The 17,378-nt window shown below is 48.5% G+C and overlaps 1 protein-coding gene across 1 annotated transcript; it reads left to right on the forward strand.

Annotated features, from left to right (window-relative positions):
• Positions 1 to 12,460: 12,460 nt before the first annotated feature.
• On the forward strand, positions 12,461 to 14,883 carry CLPSL2 (colipase like 2). The gene is made up of 3 exons (XM_064598380.1): positions 12,461 to 12,544; positions 12,993 to 13,325; positions 14,664 to 14,883. Exons 1-3 carry the CDS (start codon positions 12,461 to 12,463, stop codon positions 14,757 to 14,759), a joined length of 513 nt encoding a protein of 170 aa, XP_064454450.1. The 3' UTR covers positions 14,760 to 14,883.
• The last annotated feature ends 2,495 nt before the right edge of the window (positions 14,884 to 17,378 follow it).

Below are 17,378 nucleotides of genomic sequence, written 5' to 3' on the forward strand. Positions count from 1 at the left end.
GAGAAGACATCACTACCAGATCTGAATCATCAGCCCTTGTCTCTCTCCTGAGTTCAGGCCTGAGGCTGTTCCTTCCTGCTTCTTGGATACACTGCAGTCACCCCAATGGAACTTGTTAAAAGCCAACATCATCCTATCTACCCCTCATTCAGCTCCCTGTGTTCCCATGTCACCAGCTAAGCATTGGGCATCACCTTCAACTCACCACATCCAACCAGCCATTCCGAACATCCCACATCTCTCCAAGTTCTTCACTTTCCACTGCTGCTACCCTATTCCCTACATCAGGACTTTTGGGTATCATTTTCTACTTCTGTTCTCCATTTTCTCCAGCCCAACACATTCCAGGCTAATCTCAGAACCCCACATTGCATCATTCTCAAAAACATTCAGGGGTTTCCTACTGTCATGGTGAACTTCTTCTCAGCCCCAAAGCTAAGTCTCACGATCTGACAAGTATAATTGTACTTACAACAAAAGTAGGTTGAGTTTTAGCTTCAAAGACATGGTCACTGGCCCCCTTTTTTAACATGATAGCACCAGATGAATTAGCTTTGTATTTAAGGCCCTTCAGGATCTGGTCATATTGCTTGCCACTAGCCTACCATATAAAATCCCTTCTCCAGCCAAACTGGAGTGAGCTAGTAGTCCCTGCTGACCTGATCCTACCACGTGTGGTCTTGCCTCTAAGCTTTTGATACAGTGCTCCCCCTGGCTACAGTGCCCTTCTCTCTTTTCCACTGGGCTGTGTCCTATAGTGTCATCAGAGTTGAATTACGTCCTACTGCAGCCTGGAGCCGCCTTCAACTGGCCTTTGCTGCTTCCTGCAGCACTTCATATTTGAACCTTTCATTTAGATCAAAATTAAATCTTTGATCTTATAAACTTTGTTCTTTTTGTAGTAGGTCATATCTGACTCCTTATAAAAGCCTTGAGGGAAGAACCTGCTCTGCATAGGCACATGGTAAAAATTGGCTGATGGTAATGAAAGGGGAGTTGGCAGTGGGCAATGAGATGGGGAGGGGTGGTTTGGTTATTTGTTGCTGTATAACAAACTATGACCAAATTTAGCGTGTCACTCTAGGTCCAATCAAGAGAAAGAAACCACACAGTGATTTGAACAGTGATTTGATTAGGGAAATTTTAATATAATTATTTATGACAACAGGGGATTAGAGTAACAAAAAACTTGGTTAGTAAAGAGTAAAGAATACATGAATAGTAGATGTCAGAGCAGCCCCTACCCCCCAGGGCTGAGGCTTAGGATAGGGCACCCAAGGGAGAGACACCCCTCACCCCCACTAAAGCTGAAATCCAGACCTTGTTGAGAACATAGCCCATGGCTCACCAGATGGCAGAAAAGTTGCTGTACTCTCATGAGAGTGGAACTTGCCAGAAATCTGGCCTCTAGGATGCCAGGGACTTCTTCACAAGGAGGTGCCAAATCAAAGGCTAGAAAACTGGGCTCCTGGGTGGCTCAGATGGTTGGGCGTCTGCCTTCGGCTCGGGTCATGATCTCAGAGACCTGGGATCGAGCCCCACATCGGGCTCCCTGCTCAGGGGGGAGTCTGCTTCTCCCTCTCCCTCCACCCCTCCCCCTGCTCACGCTCTCTGGCTCACACGCACATGCTTTCTCTCTCCCTCTGAAATGAATAAATTAAAAAATCTTTTTTTAAAAAGTCTAGAAAACTGCCTGAGTAGGGTACACAGGAAGCTGCTCCCCACTGGGCGCTGCTGGCCTCTATGTACTGCAGAAGCCTGGTGCTCAAGACCTTGTGAGTGCTGCAGGAGCCTCATGCCGGAGACGCCAAGTACACAGCAGGTGCTGGGTGCTGGAGAAGCTGCAAACGCTGCAGGAGGTGGAGGCACTCTGCTTACATGACTGCCCAAGGTGGGCAGTGCCAGGAGAAGCTGCTAGCTGCTGGTGCTGCTGGTCGCTCCAGGCACTGGGCACTGGTGAAGGTGCTTACTCTGCAGGAGCTTGCCAATTACACACACTAGAACCAGGAAGCAGAAACCTTTTCCTCCTGCAATGTCCCTTCAGCTCTCTTCCTCTTAGCAATTTAAAAGATCAGTAAGCATTTGTTGGCTCTCACAGGAATCCAGAAGCATCTTAGCTGGGCGGTGCTGATTCGGTCAAGCTATGGTTGTTGTCAAACTTTTGCCCGGGGCTGCAGTTATCCAAACGCTTGACTGGGGCTGGAGGATCCACTTTCAAGATGGCTCATTTATTTGGCTGGCAGGTTGATGCTGGCTGTTGGCAGGAGGCCTCAGTTTCTGGCTTCCCCTAGAAGTGAATCATCCAAGAGAAAGCGGGGGAAAGCTGCAATAATTTTTCTGACTTAACTTCAGGAGTCGTACATTATCACTCCACTACATTCTATTCATTGGAAGTGATTCACTGATACAGCCCACATTTAAGGAAGGGAGAATTAGGCTCTTTTTTTACATTTAAATTTTTTTAATCTTTTTTTTTTTTTTAAGTAGGCTCCATGCCCAATGTGGAGCCCAACACGGGGTTTGAACTCACTACGCTGAGATCAAGACCTGAGCTGAGATCTAGAGTCAGACACTTAACTGACTGAGCCACCCAGGTGCCCCTAGGCTCTACCTTTTGAAGGGAAGAGTGGCAAAGAATTTGTGAACATTTAAGAACCACCCCAGGTGGCATCGATCAACCAGGACTAATGGAATACCTACTGTGTGCTTAGCAGCTAGATGCATCTATCTCCCCCTACAGAAGTTTGCTTTCAAAGAAAAGAGAAATTTCATAGCTGATAGTTGCCATCATATCTCTTCCCTCAGGCTTCCTCTCAGATGGTTAGCTTTTTTCTTTACTTTTTTACCTTCAGGCAATTACATTTCCAAGGAAATTTCCATCTTTTCAGTTGATTCTGAGAAGGCTTCATAGAAGAGAGGGGCTTGCATTGAATCTCTGAAGAGGAGGGGGGAGGAGAAGAAAGAGAGGGAGTTCTCCAGGGTGGGAAAACTTTGGCACTCGCTACAACTTCTTTGCCGATGAGTAACAGATTTCAAGGTGAATGAGCAAGAAGCAAACAATAATAGAAAAACAGAAATGTGATTTCTTAAAATAGTTTATGTATTGTTGCTTGAGATGCAGTGGCCTAGATACATACAATAGAGTGAGAAGAGGGAAGGAAGGCAGAGAATTTTACCAAAAAGGAAACTAATAAGTTTCCCTCAGATGGGACTATGGTAGGGGCTGGCTTGCTGGTAGATGACAGTTAGCCAGCCAGACTGCCAATTATAAGACAAGGGAACTTCAGCTGTCCCCACAAGATGACCTCCAGCAGGATCTTGGTACAGTGTTCTCAAGGAAACCGGACTGGGGTCCCCGGCTTTGTCCTAAGGCTTAAAGCAGAGCCTCTCCTTCTCTCTCAACTCACATGTTACCACTAACTGCTCCCTGAGCTCAAAGCAATAAGAACTTCAGAGTTGCTGTTATGAGTGAAGAAACAAGAGAGAGGAGAGAGATTGATTTATCTTTTGTGAAATAGGAATCCTTTAATCATCAGCAAATATAACATTTATATCTCTCCAATAATAATAGATGGCAAGTGTGGTGGACAGCCTTCTAAATGACCCCAGGGACCCCCACTTCCCAAATATGCCTTGTGTAATCTGCTCCCCTTGAATGTGACCTGGACCTAGTGACTTGCTTCTAATCAACAGAAGATGGCAAAGGAAGAGACTTTTTTTTTTTAAGATTTTATTTATTTGAGAGAGAGAGAGCACGAACGGGGGGATGGGCATAGAGAGAGGGAGAAACAGACTCCCTGCTGAGCAGGGAGCCCGACTCAGGGCTCAATCCCAGGACCCTGGGATCATGACCTGAGCCAAAGGCAGATGCTTAACCAACTGAGCCACCCAGGTGCCCCGAGACTGTTACTTTTAAGATTAGATTACAAAAGACTATGACTTCCATCTTGCTTCCATTCTGTCTTGCCTTTCACTTGCTCATGCTCATGAAGACTGCTGCCATGCTACAAGCTGTCCAATGGAGAGGTCTATGTGGCAAGGAACCTGAGCAGGACTCAGGCCAAAGCCTGTGAAGAACTGAGACTGTCAGTCTAACAGCCTGCAAGGAACCAAAGCCTGCCAATCACCACTTGAGGAAGCTTGGAAACAGATCCACCCCGTTCAAGCCTGAAGATGACCGCGGCCTCAGCTAACACCTTGACAGCAACCCTGTGAGAGACCCAGAGCCACAGGACCTAGCTACACTGTGATTGGATTCCTGACACACAGAGACTGTGAAATAAGAAATGATGTGTTAAGCCACTAAGCTTTGGGGTATTTCATTATGCAATGATAGGTAACAAATAACAAATGATTGTTGCCTGGGTCCAGTCACTGGGTCGGTTCTCTTCTTTCAAAACAAGAATGAGAACAAAAAATCTGCAACAGTGCACTCAAGTGTGGGAGCTTAATGTCTGTGATCCCTGCCCACAAGAAACTATAGCCATTTGAATGTCCTGGAACATGATATGGTTTCCTTTGAGAGGAATAAGAAGTGAGTGGATAGAGAACTTTCCTCCTCCATGACACCTGGCCCCACTAAGTCAAAAGATAAATCAACACCCCAGCCTGGGAGGTCCCCCTTCCTCTCTGCTGTCTTCCTCTCCTCTTAACCCTCTGCCCCAGAGCTTCTCAGTCATTGCCACCTTAAAACACCTCTTTTCCTTGAGTTGGGCCAGGAAGTCCCATAGCCAAAACTAAGTGATGCATGTCTTTCCTTAATTGGGAGGAAAAAGTAAGTGAATAGATATTTTTCTCCTAAATGTTTGGCACTTACTACAGCTTATCTGCTGATGAGTAAGAGATTTCAAAATGAATGAGAACAGAGCAAACAAATAATAATAGAAGAACAGAAATGTGATTTCTTAAAATAGTTTATGTATTGTTGTCTGAGAAGCAGTGACCTAGATACATACAATAGAGTGAGAAGAGGGAAGGAAGGCAGAGAAAGAGAGCGGAGTTCATGAACTTGGATTATATCTTTGGTCATTTCCTGGTGTTCTACAGAGAGCACCAGAAGGTCCAAGTGGTCAGAGCAAGTGTGAGAACCTCAGCTACTTCCACGAGAGCTAACAGATTCCTCAGATTTGACCCCAGGGTGGAACCTCAGGGGAAATTCCCCAAGGCTGGAGGTAACCCAGGTCACATTATTGGAAGGCAGGGAAGAGGCACTATGTAACGAATCCTGTTTCCTAAGGCTGGAAACCATCAAGGCTAACTGCAGAGCTCCAGTGACATCTTCTGGACACATGGCTGGCAAATATTTGTTGTTTCCAAGGGGTGTAAATGTGGGTACTGTGTTTGGCCCAGCCCTGTCAGTCTGAGCTCACAATGACAAAGGCAAATGAATCCTCACTGTAAGGCCTCTCCATTCTCATATCACACTGGGTGCTTGTATGCTGGGGGATGCTGGAGTCAAATGTGAGTCCAGGAGGTAGAGAAGGTGTGGTATGGAGATTGCATGATTAAGGAGATTAGAGACAGGACTCTTGGGCACGAATGGGAATTACCTTGTGAGATTAGAAAGCATACCCCTGGCAAACACACACACAACATAGACTGCTAGACTGCTGCCGTGCCTCATTTTTTGCAGGGCACATGGCTGCCTAGAATAGATACTACATTTCCAAGCTTCCCTTGCAGCTAGGTTTGGCCATGTGACTATGACTGGCCAAAGGAATGGAAGAGTCCTCAAAGGCAGGATTCAAACCCTTTCTTCCCCCATTCTCCATTCTGCTGCCTGAAACAGGAACAGCTTGATAAGCAATCTTGGACCTTGCTGATTAAAACAATACTCATAGGGGGCGCCCGGGTGGCTCAGTTGGTTAAGCAACTGCCTTCGGCTCAGGTCATGATCCTGGGGTCCTGGGATCGAGTCCCACATCAGGCTTCCTTTGCTCTGCGGGGAACCTGCTTCTCTCTCTGCCTCTGCCTGCCACTCCCCCTGCTTGTGCTCTCTCTCTCTGTCAGATAAAGAAATAAAATCTTTAAAAAAACAAAACAAAACAATACTCATAGATGCCAGAGCAGCCTGGGCCACTGAGGCTGTAGCTGCCATATCAGCCCTGGACTATGCATGCTTGGAATGTTACATGAAAGAGAAATAAATCTCTGTCTTATATTAAGCCATTTATTTTGCAGTTTCTTTTACCATGTCTACACCTATTGGTATATCCTATAGCCCTGTCTTGGTAAATGAGATTACATTATTAGTGATTTGTTTTACAATTTACTTATTAGACAGACATTGATTGAGCTCTGAGTGCTCTTATTGTATCCTCTTAAATAGGAGCTGGCAGCTGAGCACAGAGCTGGGTACCAGAGGGGAGAGCGAGTTTGGTCCATCAAGGGACACAGAAAGGGGAGGTGAGCTCATCTATCTGCCTGTCTTTCCCAGGACCATCTCTTGCCTTGGTTTCCACAAGCGGCAGATATCATCTTTTGTCCGTGAAGCGACTGTTTTTAGGGAGAGGAACTATGATTACCATGGAAGTCTAGAGGGGAGGAGCAAGTTCAAGTTACAGTGAGCAAAGCCGATAATGGCACAGAGCAGAGGGAGCATTCCCTCTTGATGGCTGCTAGAAGAAAGTGACAGAGCAGCTTCCACTGACCTTCCAGAGAGTGGGCCAGGATGGGTGCATAAGAACAGCGCAGTTGGTAAGGCGGAAGGCTGTGCGGCATGGGATTTCCTCACCAAATTGCCGGAGGAGAGGAAAAACCCTGACCAACAAACTTGTGATTTTAAAAAAGCCAACATATTAAATACATATGAAAGAGCAACATAGAAATATCAGGCATAGGTTGGTGTTCAGAGCAACATGCAGCTGTAAAATTTGAAAAACCAACAGGGAGTAGAAACCTACCTTCACACCAGGTGACCTGTACCACTTCCGGACATTTGTCCCTGGCTTGGGGGGGTGGGGCGGAGCTGCTGTCAGTTGGCTTGTTTAGCTTCTGTTTCACCTCCTCCTGGTGTGACTTCCTGGATAGCTGGGCTGGAAAGCGAAACGTTAGACTACCACACCCAGGACTCCAGATGTGATTTAGGTGTCACTGATCACATGCACTGCCTAAGAACTGACGTGCATGGAGGTAAGTGGGGCAGAAGGGTTTGTGTGGGAGGCATTCTTTTTTTTGGCTAGGGCAGATATCGTAGCCATGACACAGCCAATCATTTTTGGCAGCCGCTCCCTGATCCCTAGGTCACAGCTGAGGTGTGTGTTCCTGGTGCTGACGGTGGCAGGTGGCCTCCTGACTCCTACCTTCCTGATGGAGACTGAGGTAGTAGCTTCCTTGGCAGCTCAGTTCTGCAGTGTTTTGGGGGTTTCGTTCCTGGAGGCTCAGTCTGGATCTCGCTCCTCCAGTCCTTTCAGTGACCTTGTAAGTCCCCAGTTATCTGTCTTACATCCCTTTCTGCTTAGAACAGGTACAGTGGTGTCTGTTAGCTGCAACTGAAGCCTGATGACAACGTGCTTAACGTAAAGCATGTGTCACTACGTGTTTGGTGAATGAATGAATCAGTGGGCAAATGGAGACCGAGAGATGTCTACGGTCAAGTCAGCTGGACTCAATAGAGCGGTGAAATCAATTTGGTGGATTCTAACCAACATTTTTTTTTTTAAAGATTTTATTTATTTATTTGAGACAGAGAGAATGAGAGAGAGAGAGCACATGAGAGGGGGGAGGGTCAGAGGGAGAAGCAGACTCTCTGCCGAGCAGGGAGCCCGATGCGGGACTCGATCCCGGGACTCCAGGATCGTGACGTGAACCGAAGGCAGTCGCTTAACCAACTGAGCCACCCAGGCGCCCCTCTAACCAACATTTTTAAAGATTTTATTTATTTTAGAGAGAGAGAGAGAGCCTGAGTGGGGGAAGGGGCAGAGGATGAAGGACAGGGAGAGAGAAAGAATCCCAAGCAGAGCCCACACTGAGTGGGGAGCCTCCATCTCACAACCCTGAGCTGAAACCAAGAGTCAGATGCTAAACTGACTGAGCCATCCAGGCGCCCCCTAACCAACATTTTTAAAAGATGGAATAGAATGAATAATCTCAGAACAGATCACATATAGTAAATGTAAGTGTTATTTTGTGAAACTTTAGTTGCATACACACATACACACACATTTGCAGTGATGATAATCCAAATATTCAACCACCAGCATGACACAGACATCAACTGGTTGGAATGGATGTTAACAATATCTATGGGTTGTCTGAATACCAGTATAAAATGTATCTCTTTTAGTAAAAAAAAAAAAAAAGCGAAATTCATTGGTCTATGAACTGTAGCCTAATGCTTTTGGGGAATGCGAGGCAGTGGGCACATGTTTCTACGCAACCTTTCTTTGGCATTGTCCCTGGCCAAAGGAACATGTCCATGACTCACTCCTGCCCCTGGGGGAGCATTTCCTGGATCTAGAGCAATCCTCACGTGTCACAACTTGGGCTATTCTGGGTATCTGTGTTTCTGCCTGCCAACATCCATCCCCATTTGTCAGGAACCAGCAATCCCCCATCTCCCCACTGCCACCACCAGCCCATGTGTCCATTGAGGAGCCACCTCAACTGGGGTTACCCTCATGGCCCTGCAAGTTTCCCAAAGCACTGACTGCCCTGACTGCACCATGTCCTTCCACAAGCAGACAGCCTGTCCTCACTGCTGTGCTCATTCTTACCTCCAAATCTTTGCTCACCCTGAACCCCTGATTGGAAGGCCTTTATTCTCAGCTTGCCTGAATCCTAGTCTCTCTTCAAGGCTTTGAAAAAGAGCACTGCCCCCTCCTGCTGGCATCCAGGGCTGTCCTGGGCATTCCACATAGGACCTTGGTGTCTCCACCCCTTCACCCCCAAATATTTCCCACTGCCCATCTTCTCTAGGAAGCTTTGGCTGGGCTGTCTCCACATCTCAAACTCTTTCAGGCACCTCCTTATTCATCATTCTCCCCAGATTACCTTAGGAGTTCCTTCAGGAATGAATTGAGTAACAGACAATTTCCACTACAGTTTTTTCCAGAATTTTATTTTGGATTTGCACAGACTGATAAAACTTCTGGGGCCCCTGGGTGGCTCAGTCAGTTGAGCCTCCGACTCTTGTTTTCAGCTCAGGTCATGATCTCTCGGTCATGAGATCAACCTTGTGTCAGGCTCTGCGCTCAGCTCGGAGTCTGCTTCAGATTCTCTCTCCCCTCCAGCTCTCTCTCTCAAATAAATAAAATAAATAAATAAAATCTTAAAAAAAAAAACTTCCAAAAAACTTTGGGGGTTGACAGATTTTGCACATTAACAATGTGTATATAACAACCATGTAACAACAGGGAAAACCAAACAAAACTACCATTGTATTATTGCCATTGTTTCATAAAAACACATTTGAACCACCAAAAAAGTAGGAAGGGCATAATTTTAGAACACAGAAGCATTCTTTAAATTTATCTTTAACAAAAAACCCTACATTACCCTCATTTTCATCATTTTGCTGTAGACCGGTGACAACATTGTCATGGAAACCACTAGAAAGGTGCAGGAAAGAAGAAAGACACTGGAGAATGTCAGAGGAAGGAAGGTGAAGGGACAGAGAACAGGGGTTCTCTGTCTTAAAAAAACTTTTTAAGCCATGCACATAGAATTTCAGGGGCTCCACCATCCCCTCAGGGCCTTCAGTGAACTTCCCAGGGGCCCTTGGACCCCAGATCAAGAATCCCAGCTTGCCAATCCTGACGCACAGTGGCTGGCCCTAGCCTCCAGATCTGCCCTTTTCTGAGCAGTTAGAAGTATTTTCCAGTTTTCTAACACTCACAAGGGCATGACCAAATACTTCAGGGAAGGAGGGAACTCTGTACAAAGAATTATGAGTGCCTGGGGATCCCCTCTAGTTCACAATGGGGCTGGGAGAGATGGTGAGCTTCGTGGATGGGTAACTAGCTGCCCCAAGCAGCAGACTATGGGTCTGAAGAGAGCTGTAGATCACGACTCCTGGAGGGAGAGGACACAGTAATGCCAAGAATCCCTTTATTGGGAACAAAGCCTTCTGACCACCTACCACAGGGTGGGACAGTGGTAAGAGCTTGGGCTCAATAGCTAGAATGCCCTGCATTTATATCTGGCTCTGTGACTTAATTGTGTTATTTGGGCAAGTTATTGTGCCTTGAACTTTTGGGTTCCTCATCTGTAAAATGAGGATAAGAGTTATGCAGCAGAAATGATAGAATACACTGAATACTCCGGGACTTCCTTGAATTTCCCAGCCTCCCCTGCAGAAGGCTGAGGTCAGGTGACTAGTTCTGGCCAAGGGTCTGTGAGTGGAAGAGGCGTGTGTCGCTCCTGGCTGAGGCATTTAAGTGTCCGTGTACTTCCTCCACCTCTCTCTTCCACCTTCTAGCATGACCCTGGAGGCCAGTCTTCCAGATGATGCAGCTACAAGACGGAAGAGAGGTCTTCTGTCCCATATCAGATTTTACATGAGTGGTAAATAAGACATTACTGGGCCAAGCCACTGAAATTTCAGGAGCTCTCTGTTGTGACAGCGAGTATTAATTACCCTGACTGAAACAGCGAGAGCTAAATGGGATTATGGATCCCAAACCCTCTGAGTACAGTGGAGGCTGTTATTCTCAGAGAAAAGCCTTAAGACCCCTATATTAGTCAGCCCAGCTGCCATGACAAAATATCATAGACTGAGTAGCTTAAATGACAGAGATGTATTTCTCACAGTTCTGAAAACTAGAACCCCTAAATCAGGGTGTCATCATGGTCAGGTTCTGGTGAGACCCCTCTTCCTGGCTTGCAGATGGCTGCATTTTTGTGCCATGTCCTCGAATAGCAGAGACAAAGAGACAGCAAGCTCTCTGGTGTCTTTTTTTTTTTTTTTAAAGTAATTTCTACCACCAGTGTGGGGCTCAAACTCATGACTCCAGATCAAGAGTAGCATGCTCTATCAAGTGAACCAGTCAGGTGCCCCTCTGGTGTCTCTTCCTATCGGGGCACTAAACCCCTTAGGGGGGAACCCGCATGACCTCATCTAAACCTAATCACTTCCCAAAGTCCCCACCTCCACCTATATCATTACATTGGGGGGCAGGGCTTCAACATATGAATTTGGGAGGGGCATAATTAAGTCTGTAGCACCCCCTTCTAAGCCAGGGCTTCTTACATCTCTTCTTAAGAACAAATTTTTTAAAAGATTTATTTATTTATTTTAGAGAGAGGGAGAGAGAGAGAGCAAGCAGGGGGAGGGGCAGAGGGAGAGGGAGAGAGAGAATGTCAAGCAGAGTCCCCGCTGAGCACGGAGCCTGATGGGAGGCTCAATCTAACGACCCTGAGATCACGACCTGAGCTGAAATCAAGAGTGGGACGCCTAACCCACTGAGCCACCCAGGCGCCCCAAGAGCAAATTTTTAAAAGCAGAAGCGGGCAAAGGTGAAGTGAGGTGGGGTTTTCTTGGAGAGGGACATCCTGAGGAAGGCCTACCTCCCCCACAGTTCCACTGATTGCTACATTCCACTGTCCCTTAACCCCCTCTTCCTTCTGAGTCTTCCTCTCTCCTCCCCTCCATTTTGTCCGCAGCCCTGACTTTCATACATTTCACAGACAAATTCTTAGACAATTAACGGCTCATCAAGACCGACAACTCCTAGGTCTTGGAGGCCGTCTCGTCTTACCTCCTGATTCTTACTAACAACAAGACTGGACCTGGAGAGGGCGTGAGAAGCACCAGAAGTCGGCACTAGCTCCTCCAAAAGATACAGGGTGGGGGGCAATTGGGGGCACCAAGGACAAAGAGAAAGAGAGAGTCAGACTGTTAGGAAGGAAGCTCCTTTCATGTCAGTATATCGACTGCATAATTTTTCAAAACAAAATTTTCTTTCACAGGTGTTTCTTTTTCTTTTTTTTTAAGATTTTATTTATTTATTTGTCAGAGAGAGAGAGACAGAAAGAGCACAAGCAGGGGGAGCGACAGGCAGAGGGAGAAGCAGGCTTCCCACTGAGCAGGGAGCCCGATGCGGGGCTCGATCCCAGGACCCTGGGATCATGACCTGAGCTGAAGGCAGACACTTAATGACTGAGCCACCCAGGTGTCCCTCACAGGTGGGTTTTTTTTCAATTTGGAAGTAATACCCATGGAGGCCCCTAGGACCCCTAAAATGTACAATCCAGCCTGTCCAAGGCTTGAATCAGGGTGTCACCGGAGCTCTTTTCCTTATTCCATTGCTTCCCAGGGCCTGAGAGAGTCCTTGGCAGTGCTGGAAAGGGCTTCAGTCCGCCTCCACTCCTGAGCAGCCTGTGACCATTAACTTCTTCACCCCCCACCCCCGGCCCAGGGCGCTCCCCTGGGGCGCCGGGTCACGTGCCAGGCAAGGGGTTTATCACTGGGGCCCCTGGATCCCCAGCAGAGCCTCGAACCTGAACCTTGATGCCCAGGCCCATGGCCACAGCCTTTGTGCTCCTTGTGGGGGTCCTGCTCCCTTGCTGGGGCGAGTTCCTGCCCTTTAAAAAGAAGTTCATGAAGGTGAGCCCAAAGAGCATTTCGAACCTTCCACTGTAGTTGAGGGTGGTGGCCCTGGCATCATAGAGCAGCCAGGAGGCACCAGTTGGGTTTGGAGAGCAAATAAGGGGTGGGTGTGGATACCATCCCCAAAAGGGGACTGGTTCCCAGGGCTGGAAGCTTAATGTGTCCCCCCTAAAGGGCTTCAAAACCCTGCTTCACCTCCCTGGTGGCCCTGGAGGTAAAAGAAAGTGGTCTTATGACCAGCACCATGCCCTCCCCCCTCAGCCAACGCCCCCCCCACCGCTGTCTCAGACCTGGCCCCCCAGCCGTGCCTTACCCACCCTAATCCCCTCTCCCCCCTCCCCTGAGCACAATCACTGTTCCTTCCCTTCCCCATCTCTCTCGCCCTCCCTTTCTTTCCACCCACCCCACCAAAGTGTGATCTGGGAGCATTTGTCCCCTAGCCCAGGTTGGCGGGGGGGGGGGGGTGCCCAGGGAAGGAAGTACTAACCCCCCCTCCTCTCCTGCTCCTCTGGGGAGGGTGCAGGGGGGTGGGCACCTGGTGGTCACCATCTCGTGGCTTCTCTTCCTGGACCCCTGGGGCCTTGGCGATACCACGCATCCTCACTCCCCTTCCCACACAGCCAGAGAGCTGGTGACACGAGAGTTGTCCCCACAGGTGAATGGGGCTGAGTGCTCCCACCACTCTGAGTGTTCCAGTGACTGCTGCCTAATAGACCTGGACCGTGCTGGTGCCTTCTGTGCCCCTAAGGCCAGAATCGCCATGCTGTGCTTGTTCCAGGTGAGGCTCTGGGCGGGGCGGCCAACTCTGCCATGAAAGGTCGGGGAGGTTACAGAAGCCCACGTGGCTGCCCTGCTTTCCCACCCTCTGCTTGGAGTGCTCTCAGCCCTTCCTCCACCCGGCCAGCTCCTATTCATCCCGCAGTCCAACTCCAGTCACCTCCTCGGGGAAGCCTTCTCTCCTCGGAGCTCCCCTGAGCTCATACCCTCAGCGCAGCGTGGGTCTCCCCCCAGTTCGCTTTGTGTTCTGTCTGCCTCCACCACCGGCTGGAGCTCTTCCAGAGCGGGCTTGCAGCATGTTCATCTTTGAACGCCCTACCTCCCAACTTAGTATCTGCACATAGTAGGTGTTCAACGAATGTTTGTTGAATGAACATCTCTACTCTGATGCATTGAGGCAAAGTAGATGGGAAGAGACTTTTCCCTACCAATCCCCACCTCCCTCATTTTTTGAGAGGAGCAGGGCGCTGTGGTGGCTGGACCATAGCTTTGGAGTGGGACCTGAGTTTGGCTTATTTATTTATTTTAAGATTTTATTTATTTATTTATTTGACAGAGAGAGAGAGAGAGAGCAAGTGTGAGAGCACAAGCAGGGGGAACGGCAGGCAGAAGGAGAGAGAGAAGCAGGGTCCCCGCTGAGCAGGGAGCCTGATGCGGGGCTCGATCCCAGGAAGCTGGGATCATGACCCAAGCTGAAGGCCGACGCTTAACGACTGAGCCACCCAGGCGCCCCTGGATTTGAGTTTAAATCCTGAGTTTTCCACTCCCTGTCTTTGTGACCTCAGCCAGGTCACTTCTGCTCTCTGAGCCTTAGGTTCCTCATCTGTAAAATGGGGCTAAAGCGACAACCTCACCGGGTTGTCCTGGCAACGACAGTGTTCATCCAAGCTTGGTTATGAGCCGGCAGAGATGCAGAATGCAGCGTACATGTTGTTACTGCTTGTCATTTCTTATCTGGCCCTGGGCCCAGATCTTTCTAGAAGAATGGGCTCGGCCTCCATGTCCCTGTCTGGGGAGCAGCCAATGCCCAGGGAAGCAACCAGTCCCCTGACTCTACAGCTGGGGTGGCCAGAGGGTCTTTTCATTATGGGCCCTTGCTCTATTTTATTTAGTCCTCATGGTCACCCTGTGGGGCAGGTTACTACTATTATCCCCATTCGACAGATGAGGAAACTGGAACCAAGAAGCTCATTAACCTGCCTAAGGTCATAAAGCTATCTGCTGTAGAGCTGACAGACCTCAGGTCGGCTCACCCCTTCACTCGTGCTTCTGTCCCCGAGACAACCCCTTTGTTCCCTGCACCTCGGTCCCTCCCAACTCTTGTTCGCATTTCCCACAGACCAAGGGAGCCATCAACATCATATGCCCCTGCCAAAGTGGCTTGAGCTGCATATCCAAGGACCCAGGCTGTTCCCGCCGGTGCCATTTGATTTAGAGGCGGACACAGGCTGGTTGCGGACCCCCTTCCCTCCCTCGGGGCCAGGGGCCCGAAGAGCCCCCATCTTGCTCACAGTCCAGCTCCTGAGACATTAAAGTCACTTCCTGACTCTGGCCTCTGTCTGCACTTCCTGGGAGAGGGAACCTGGTAGGGATTATTCCAGTCTGGGGGCGGGAAAGTTCAGTTCTATCTGGAGGTGGGGTGGTCTCAGGGCGGAACTGCAGGAAGGGAACGGGGTAGAGGTAGGTGAGTGAAGAGGCTGGGTCCAGGAGGGGCATGGAGGGCTGTATGGGAAAGGCAGGGTTGAGGGATATGGTGGGGTGCCCATGGATAAGTATGTGGTAGAAAGGACTGGAAGGGAATATTGAAATGCTTTCCAAGGGGAGCACAAGGGTGGAGATCATTGAGAGAATGTTGATGAGAATGTGTGCAAAGTATAAATGCAAAAATGTTCATGCCTATGGTAGGAAAGACCTGGTGCACTGAGGTCTCCACTCTCTCAGATATTATCAGTTCCATTTTATGCGTAAAGAAACTGAGGCTCAGAGAGCTACATGACTCTCAAGGTCACACCATGGGGGAATCAATGAGGAGTCTTTCTGCTGCAAGTATCCAAAACAACCCAAACTGGTCTAGATGATCAGGAAATTCATCGGTGGTCAGAACTGGGAGTTCAATGGCAGGTGGGCCTCAGGTCTGGCTGAATCCAGCAGCTCCATGGCCCTGAGGATGGATTCCTTCTCAGTAGCTACAAAAGTTCCAGGTGTCTCCTATCAGTAACACCTAGGATTTCTTGAGCACTTAGTTCCACACACTGTGCAAAGTGCTTTCTTAGCTATATTAACTCATTTTATTGTTACAACAACTTTAGAGTAGGTACTATAATTATCCCTATTTTACAAATAGGGGGGCACCTGGCTGTCTCAGTCAGAAGAGCATACGACTCTTCATCTCAGGGTCATGAGATGGAGCCCCATGTTGGGTGTAAAGATCACTAAAAGAAATAAATAAATAAACCTATTTTACAAATAGGGTGTTGAGTACCCTTCTCAGGGGTTCAGAGTAAGGGATGGGGCTGGGATTTGAACTCAGGCTGTCTTGCTCCAGAGGACAGGCTCTTAATCACAGATCCACCTCACACGCACATCACATCTTCCAGAGAAAGGAAACAGCTCTGTCCCACACTTTCGCAGCAAACCACCTGAGACTGATTCTGACTGGATTGGCTCAGTCCGCATGTTCACCCTTGAACCAATCGTTGTGGGAGAATTAGCTGATAGGCTTCACCTGGGTCGCATGCGGGGGTGGAGTCAGCCTCCCTGGGAATATTCTGTTGGGGGTGGGTGCTGGTTTTACCTGGTGTCCCCACACCTGAGAGGGCACCTACTCGGAGCCCCACCCCCGTTCCTGGCAGATCCTGATGAAGATGCCTGGCCTCAGCTCTGGATGTCTGGACCCACTCACCGGGGTCAGGCTGGAACCCTGGGACCCTGCCTTGCCCCCAAGTTCAGTTTGTCCTGGGAGCCACCCTGCCCCGGACGCACTCGCCGCCTATCATTTGACATAAGGACAGTGTAGCTCAGAGATCCTTTGCCTCACACAGAAATCAGGACTTGCTTTTTCCTATATTATTTTATCTCCATCATTTCCCCCATGTCACTGAAGTCTTCTTTAAAACATTAATACTGCCTAATTTTATTGTATTATGTGGACCATATCTTGCTCAACCGTTTCTCTCTGGGTAGATATGAAGATCATTTCCAAATCCAAACCAATCATTTAGGATACAAGTTTCTGGCTAAGGAAACAAAACCCTGCTGAAATGATAGCTCAAGCAAGGTAGATGATTTCTCCCACACGTGCTGGTGGATGAAGGTTCTGCTGGGTGAGGTTGCCCTTGAGTCCACTGCCTTCTATCTTCCTGCTCCACCATCTGCTGCTCTCCTCCCTTCCTCCCCCTTTTCCCCCTCTTCCTCTCCTTTCTCCTCCCTCCTCCCCCTCCCCTTTGTTTCTTTCTTTGTTGACTTATAGGAGTTAATATGCAGAATCAGAGGCATTGTTTTTCTGCATCTGGACATTCAAATATTAACATGTTCCTCACATGGAGGTTTTAGAGGAATAATCTTAATGCTGAAAAGGCAAAACTCCTGTCCACCTTCATATAACCACATCTTTTCCCTCCCATCTGATCAGCCTTTTCTCTGCCCAGACACGGGCTCTCATCCTCTCTCTCAGAAGCCTTATTTCTGGGGCGCCTGGGTGGCTCAGTCATTAAGTGTCTGCCTTCGGCTCAGGTCATGATCCCAGGGTCCTGGGATCCAGCCCCGCATCGGGCTCTCCGCTCGGCGTGGAGCCTGCTTCTCCCTCTCCCACTCCCCCTGCTTGTGTTCCCTCTCTAGCTGTCTCTCTCTCTCTGTCAAATAAATAAAATAAAATCTTTAAAAAAAAAAAAGCCTTATTTCTAAGGTGAGGTCTTTACCCCACAGTTTCCTTCTTTTTTTTTTTTTTTTTTTCCAATACAAGGCAAGAGACAATGCTATGAATTCAAGTCCCATTTCATTTTCTTCATCCTTGGCACCAGAAGGATTGCTTTCCTGCAGGTTGCTTGCGCTGTGT

Source organism: Mirounga angustirostris, unplaced genomic scaffold (assembly GCF_029215605.1).
Source record: "Mirounga angustirostris isolate CCGP_5_RB_7025 unplaced genomic scaffold, mMirAng1.0.hap1 SCAF_8, whole genome shotgun sequence".
Taxonomy (NCBI): Eukaryota; Metazoa; Chordata; class Mammalia; order Carnivora; family Phocidae; genus Mirounga; species Mirounga angustirostris.

Bases quoted from the DNA above. Each gene is read 5' to 3' on its own strand.
- CLPSL2 (XM_064598380.1), top strand. From the start codon at position 12,461: ATGGCCACAGCCTTTGTGCTCCTTGTGGGGGTCCTGCTCCCTTGCTGG. The intron at 12,545-12,992 runs GTGAGCCCAAAG...CCCCTAGCCCAG, and splicing joins TTAAAAAGAAGTTCATGAAG to GTTGGCGGGGGGGGGGGGGT. The intron at 13,326-14,663 runs GTGAGGCTCTGG...CATTTCCCACAG, and splicing joins CCATGCTGTGCTTGTTCCAG to ACCAAGGGAGCCATCAACAT.